The sequence below is a fragment of a genome, unplaced genomic scaffold (assembly GCF_019419815.1).
Source record: "Pyrus x bretschneideri cultivar Hongxiangsu unplaced genomic scaffold, Pyrus_bretschneideri_v1 Contig11, whole genome shotgun sequence".
NCBI lineage: Eukaryota > Viridiplantae > Streptophyta > Magnoliopsida > Rosales > Rosaceae > Pyrus > Pyrus x bretschneideri.
Genome location: NW_025999402.1, coordinates 6,513,516 through 6,521,155, shown reverse-complemented (window position 1 = coordinate 6,521,155; position 7,640 = coordinate 6,513,516). Strand labels below are relative to the sequence as shown.

Here is a 7,640-nt window from a genome sequence, read left to right as displayed (position 1 = left end):
AAAATTTGCCTGAATTTTCATTGGCATGTTTGCAGATAATCTTCCCGGTACCATACTTGATGACATATTTGACCAAGCAATGACCATGAATCCATGATTAGGATGAAGAGTGAAAGCTGGGTGAAAATGGTACACTGCATATCTGCATGGCAAGACAAGGAGGATAGTGAGTGAATGACAAGATGACACTGGCTGTTGAGGGTTTGCGTGTTGGAAGCAAAAGTGTTTGATTCTTGTGTTGGTTCTGGGGAGAGCAGGGTGAGTCCCTAGGTGGATATGATTACCCTGTCTCTGCTAGGAGTAGCCCTCTTCAGTTTTCGAACGGACCCAGCTTCTTTGCCTTTCCACATTTCTATTTTTTCTTATTTTATACGATCATGTTTAAGACACGTTAACATTTTATATTAATTTTTTATAAAAATAATAAGACAAAAAGCAATAATGATATACAATGTTTGACGTGATTTAACCGTAATTGTACAAATAGAAAGGGATGAGAATGTATAGGAATTAGGAGGACAGAGAAGCCAGGTCCTTTTCGGACATGGATTCTCTTCTTTCTTTTTCTTTTTTCCTTCATCTTCTCTTTTTTTAATTTCAACGATTATGATTTCATCTTTATAAAGAGAGTAAGAAAAAAAAGAAAAAAAAAACTGTAAAAGGTGGGGAGGGAGGGGAGAGAATTCACTTCAGTTTCCCCTCCTCTCAAAGACTTCGAAAAATCCTTATATAAGCTTATAATGCTATCAGCTCATTTAAAAGAACTTTGAAATGACTAAAAATATCATTTAAACTAAGGTTTTAAAATACGCTAGACGCTTGTTGGGAAGCGGACTGGGGCCTAGCTCCTAGGAGGCTAGACGAGGTCTAAACGGGCACCTAAGCGGACTAGACGGATTTAAGTAAATCTATATTATTTCATGTAAATAAATACCAGTTTATACATAATATATATATATAATTTCATCATAAACTACAAAATAGAATGACATATATATTATGAAGTATTAGAACATAATGAAAATATGGGAACAAACATATAATGTGTGTTCATTTTAGAGTTCAATAAGTTTCTTAAAATTTATTGAAAAAATTAAAATGCAAAATAAAAGTTATCTATTACCTATCTAAGTAAGTTGTAATCTAGGTGGGTGCTTAGGCGGGTTTGGGCAGGCTAAGTGGGTGCCTAGGCGGTCTAAGTATCATTTCTTAATTTTCAAACGTATAAGCATTAATCGGGACGGTTGGCCACCGCCTAGCACCTGGACAAATTTTTTTTAAAACAATGCTTAAAACTAATTATTGTAAAATTAAAAACGAATAAAAAAAAATAAAAAAAACAAAAAAAAAACTTAGGGGGCGTTTGTTGCGCCGGACTATCTCGGACTAGATTAGCTTCAAGGATTAAGCTGGACTGACTTAGACTAGACTAAACTGGACTAACTTAGTGAAGCGTTTGGTGCAATATTGGACTAAGAAGCTGGATAATAACAAATTCTAATATTATATTATTTAATATATAAATTATTAATATTTTATTATGATCTTATCTTTTTCTCCATCTTTTCCTACCATTTTCGTCCCACTCTCTTCCTCTTCTCTCAGTTCTTCGTCCCACCCTCTCCCTCTTTTTTTTCCTCTCAAACCTCTAAATTCATGTCTCTTTCTCATTCCTGGTCAAACTCCTTATCGATTCCAGTCTTTATTTCTTTGTTCTCCCTCCCTCTCTAGCTATGCGTTGTTCGAACGGAACCTCACGGCTCCAATTTTCCCAACAAGTTGCAGGTTTCCCGATGTGTTTTCCGGCCAACCCTCGTTAAATTGGATGAAGTTAGCACCGCCAAAAAATTCATCACCATCCCTGGACCGAGATCTTAGCTTTGCATGCTTGAATCTGTCATGGATTTGAAGAAGCCCAAACAGGCCGAGACTTCCAGGCCATTTTCCGGCCACATTCGACCACATTTGTTGCGCCGGACTATCTCGGACTAGATTAGCTTCAAGGATTAAGCTGGACTGACTTAGACTAGACTAAACTGGACTAACTTAGTGAAGCGTTTGGTGCAATATTGGACTAAGAAGCTGGATAATAACAAATTCTAATATTATATTATTTAATATATAAATTATTAATATTTTATTATGATCTTATCTTTTTCTCCATCTTTTCCTACCATTTTCGTCCCACTCTCTTCCTCTTCTCTCAGTTCTTCGTCCCACCCTCTCCCTCTTTTTTTTCCTCTCAAACCTCTAAATTCATGTCTCTTTCTCATTCCTGGTCAAACTCCTTATCGATTCCAGTCTTTATTTCTTTGTTCTCCCTCCCTCTCTAGCTATGCGTTGTTCGAACGGAACCTCACGGCTCCAATTTTCCCAACAAGTTGCAGGTTTCCCGATGTGTTTTCCGGCCAACCCTCGTTAAATTGGATGAAGTTAGCACCGCCAAAAAATTCATCACCATCCCTGGACCGAGATCTTAGCTTTGCATGCTTGAATCTGTCATGGATTTGAAGAAGCCCAAACAGGCCGAGACTTCCAGGCCATTTTCCGGCCACATTCGACCACATTTGTTGCGCCGGACTATCTCGGACTAGATTAGCTTCAAGGATTAAGCTGGACTGACTTAGACTAGACTAAACTGGACTAACTTAGTGAAGCGTTTGGTGCAATATTGGACTAAGAAGCTGGATAATAACAAATTCTAATATTATATTATTTAATATATAAATTATTAATATTTTATTATGATCTTATCTTTTTCTCCATCTTTTCCTACCATTTTCGTCCCACTCTCTTCCTCTTCTCTCAGTTCTTCGTCCCACCCTCTCCCTTTTTTTTTTCCTCTCAAACCTCTAAATTCATGTCTCTTTCTCATTCCTGGTCAAACTCCTTATCGATTCCAGTCTTTATTTCTTTGTTCTCCCTCCCTCTCTAGCTATGCGTTGTTCGAACGGAACCTCACGGCTCCAATTTTCCCAACAAGTTGCAGGTTTCCCGATGTGTTTTCCGGCCAACCCTCGTTAAATTGGATGAAGTTAGCACCGCCAAAAAATTCATCACCATCCCTGGACCGAGATCTTAGCTTTGCATGCTTGAATCTGTCATGGATTTGAAGAAGCCCAAACAGGCCGAGACTTCCAGGCCATTTTCCGGCCACATTCGACCACATTTTGACCTTGATTTAGGTAGAATCATAATCTTGTCACTCCCAGCTTCAATTTTGTATATTTTATATGAAAGTTGGTTGTGAAATGGATCTGAAAGATAGTCCGAAAGTTAATGATTGATCTAGGTGACCGGAGATGACGAGGAGTCTGTCGAGAGTGGTCGTTGAACATGACGAGGACGAGAAAGAGAGGATAGTCTTAGCTAGTCCCATGGTTATTGGGGGGTCTCGCTAAGACCTCTTAGTGAAGGGTTTTGTCCATGCTAGTCCCCTTTAGTCTCATTAATATTAGTCCCAGCATGGAACAAACATGGTATTGGACTAATAGCTAGTCCAGTCTAGTCCAGTTCGACTTAGTGAGGGCAAACAAACACCCCCTTAATGTACTGAGGCAAAACAACCGAAGACTTCGCAACACCCCACTCCTAAAAGAGCAACAAATACGTGCTTAGGAATTTTAACCAAAAACTTTTGGTATTGTTCAATTTAACGAAAAAAAATATTTTTACACAAAAAAATCGATCCTGATACTATTTACTTTAACGAAAAAGCATATTTTTACACTAAAAGGTCAATCCTGGTATTATTCACTTTATCCTTTATTTTGTTTTTATTGTTAAAATTCAAAGTTTTCAAATCTTTTTCATTAGTTAACCTTTTTCCTCCTACCCCCACCCACCAGCACCACAATTTTTTTTTATTTCCCTGTGATCTTCTGTCAGCCATTCGCCCTCACATTTCGAATTTTCAATGCACTCTCCATTTATAAACAGATCATTATAAATCAAGTAATTTTTTTTAAATACATTAATATTTTCACATTAGAAGGAATGGGAGTTCAGCTAAGTTAGGTAGCTGATAATGAACTCCTAATTAAGCTCTTAGCATCAACTTTCTGTTATGTTTAGGGATACAATTTGACGTGTAATCTTCATGACTTTCTTTTCATTTTTAGTTATTTCACCTCCAAGTTTACATTTCAATTTTTATTATCATACTTCTGAAAACACAAAATGTATGTGAAAGAAAGAGTATGCATGTCATGTGTTTTATACCTTGATAAAACAATGAACTGCTTGCATTGGTCAAATTGATATGTTACGGTAACTAAATTTAAACTCTCAATGATTGTTTGCAAAAAACGATCGAGTATCTTCGTTCTCGGAAAGGAGAGGTAATAAAGTCTCAGAGGCGAGTGGTATAACACCATATCTTTGTTATAAAATTATAACTAACACTTTCAAAAACATGCCCAAACTTCTTGTGAAACTATTAAAGTGACGGGCAAAAGATCCACACTTCTAATGATGTTGATATTGTCTCCATTCCTGACGTGAGATCCAATTAGTAAGTTATGTGAATGTAAATTTCTGCCTTCTTATTTTTGGACAAAATTGCACCTACAAAACAATTAACATCTTTGGTCAAGACCAAGAGCCTCACGTGCTCACGAAGAACCTCCGATGCCAAAGTTAGAATTTTGAGGGAAAAGTGTTTGGAGAATTTAGAGAATTTTGAAAAAGAGTTGGAATTGAGTTTTGAAGAAAATAAGGTGGTATTTGTAGGGGTATGACCGGCCCCTTTGGGAGGATGGGGACTTGCCACTTGGATAGTTTTTTGGGTGTGATTCATAATTTGTTAGCTAATTAATAAATTAATTGAGTAATAAATCAATTAATTAGCTAATAAATATAATTTGAAAGTAATGATTTGGGGGTTACTTTATGAAGAAGATTTGATGAGAATTAATGAAATAGGTTTTGAATGATTACCTATTTTGAGTGACCTTGATTGAGTCATAATTGTCATTACTCGTGCATAGGAGTTCCAGTATTTCTAGAGGGTAATTTTATCATTTTAACTCTAGAATCCACATGTCGCCTCCATATTAATCTTGATTATTGGCTCCACATGTTACACTTACAATCTGTCAGGTATAAAATTTTATCACAAAATATCGGTCTTAATTAAAATAAGATTAAAATATTTAAACTCTTATTTTTTTTCAGATCGTATCTTCTCACCTGAGAAAAGAAAAGCCCAAACTCAAATTTCCCGGTAAAAAATGGCCCAACAATCTTTGCCTTAATTTTCTTGGTCTGTAATTTCTCCTGCCATCAGAACACAGAAAACAAAGAAAGAAAAAGCGTACTAAACCTCAACTGCTTCGTTTTGGCCGATCAAACCGTTTTCGAAAGTGCTGAACTTTGAGCACTTCAGTGGGTTCTGAATCTATCGCTTCAAGCTTCCTTTGCGAGACATCCGATTTGGTAAGCCATTCTTAGACTTACTTCTCTCTTGATCTTATTTTCGGAACTTAAATCTCTCAAACGGGCAGTCAAGGTTCTGTTTGGTTCCCCAGAAAATCCAGGAAATATTGAAAATCGAAATCTATATATTTCTTACCTTCAGTCTATTCAACCCAACTCTCATTTTGTGCCAATTGTGATGGGAGAAATTGGTTTTTTCTTGGTTAAATTTCAATACCCATTTCATTTTGCATTTTATTTTAAATTCCTGGTTATTAAACAGAGATTAATATAATGTAAAGTGTCGTTGTTCGTTTACTAGGTGTTGCATTAGGAAGAACCCATGTCGTGAAATCGATTACTTTAAGCGCATTTGTTCTAAGTTTGGAGGTTAAGAAGTTGCACACCAATTGTTTGATAGAAGTTGCGAATGAAAAACCCAAAGAACCAAACATTGAGCAATCAATTTCAATCGCTCCCTTCGAGCTTTTATGTCTCTTCCCTTGATCTGATACATGCCACGATGTGGTTTGAATCCTATACAATCATAGGGGTTCACATACTTTGTGTAGGTGTAGGTACCATGGAGGCATAGGGATAGAGAGTATATTCAGGTTGGAAAGTTTGAACCGAAGATCTTTTGGGAATTTTGGTTTGATTTACCGAATTGTAGAGCCCGTGGAAATCGAGGAATTCCCTTCAATCGCTACCTAAATTAGTAGCTTTGGTTTGTTTTTTGATGTTTTTCTGCATTATAGGAGTTATGTATGATGGTAAGACTGCATTGTTTCTTCATTTTCCTACTTCTAGTACTAGTCTAGTTCTAAATAAATCTGGTGTTTTTCTTTGTGTTTCATTTTTCGAGTGCCTAATCGTGGTCCATAGATAGTCAAAATTTCCAGTTTAACATTTTTGATTGAAGTTCTGACTTATTTGCAAACAGAGATGGGTATTCCTCCGGTCAGGCCACCAAGTATCGCAAAGTATCTGAAGCCGTATCTTCTGAAAATGCACTTTACAAACAAATACGTAAGTGCCCAGGTGATCCACACACCTACTGCCACTGTAGCCTCTTCTGCAAGCTCCCAGGAAAAGGCCTTGAGAGAAAGCATGGAGATACAGCGGGACGTTGCTGCTGCTGCAAAGATAGGAAAGATATTGGGGGAGCGCTTGCTGCTCAAAAACATTCCCGCTGTATCTGTCCACTTGAAGAAAGAACAGAAATATCATGGTAAGGTTAAGGCTGTCATCGACAGTGTGGTCGAAGCAGGTGTCAAACTACTCTGATGAATCATTCGAGTTTGCTTACATTACGGTAGTCAGTATCATGTCTTAATCCTGGATGGATTGCGAGGGAATATAAACTGGAGGATTGTGTAGTAGGATCAGTCTTTTGATTGCTATGCTATTGTGATGATGAACACTAGTGGAACTTTTGATTCTCGATGTAATGTTCCCGTTGGATGTTGATTTTGATTTCGATAACATTATTCATCCGAATACACCTTATAAATTGTGATCACGAGAGTCATTATATCATCGGCTTGGTTTAGGGCGTATTCGGGGTTGAAAGAGTTTTCGAGAAGCAGAAAGCGATTCTGGTGTGTGACATAAATAACTAAAAGTGCTTATGTAATGGAGAAGCACTAATAGAAGATAAAGCGTTTATGAGTAGAAGTGTAACTTATAGGATGTTTCATGGTTCTGAATTCTGATTGAAGAAAACTAACATGGATGAAGAGATTGAACGGATTGAATTTGATGGAGTGCGCATATGCCCGGGCCATGTTGCGAAACCAGATCCAAATCCAAGTGGTAGGCCCAGAAGCTAGTGAGCGCAATCAGCAAACAAACCAAGTCCACTTGGATGGAGTGCGCAAACTGGCTCGGTAGCAATATTTCAAACTTATCACAAGTTAGCATATGTTTTAACTTACTTACGTGACATCTCGTGATTGGTTTATCTGATATCATCATCTTACCGTCCAAGTTGGATGTACTCTAACGAAACATGAGCAAGACTTCAAATGTTAAGGTGAATGCTCTTGTTAGATCATCTCTAATGGAGAACACAAATGAAGTCGAACTTATTTTGATGAGCCATGCACACAAAACATACTCCGATAAAATAGTTACGAGAGTTGACATTAAACTGTGAGATGATACTAAGTTCATACCGAGTCAAATTTTGAGAGACTATCCTTAATATTTCTCATTAATATATA

The 7,640-nt window shown here is 37.1% G+C and overlaps 1 protein-coding gene across 1 annotated transcript; it reads left to right on the top strand.

The window, feature by feature from the left end:
- Window positions 1–5,268: 5,268 nt before the first annotated feature.
- Window positions 5,269–6,917, top strand: LOC103930607 (50S ribosomal protein L18). Its single transcript, XM_009339968.3, has 2 exons — window positions 5,269–5,436; window positions 6,359–6,917. The coding sequence occupies exon 2, from the start codon at window positions 6,361–6,363 to the stop codon at window positions 6,700–6,702; it is 342 nt and encodes a 113-aa protein (XP_009338243.2). The 5' UTR covers window positions 5,269–5,436; window positions 6,359–6,360; the 3' UTR covers window positions 6,703–6,917.
- Window positions 6,918–7,640: the final 723 nt, after the last annotated feature.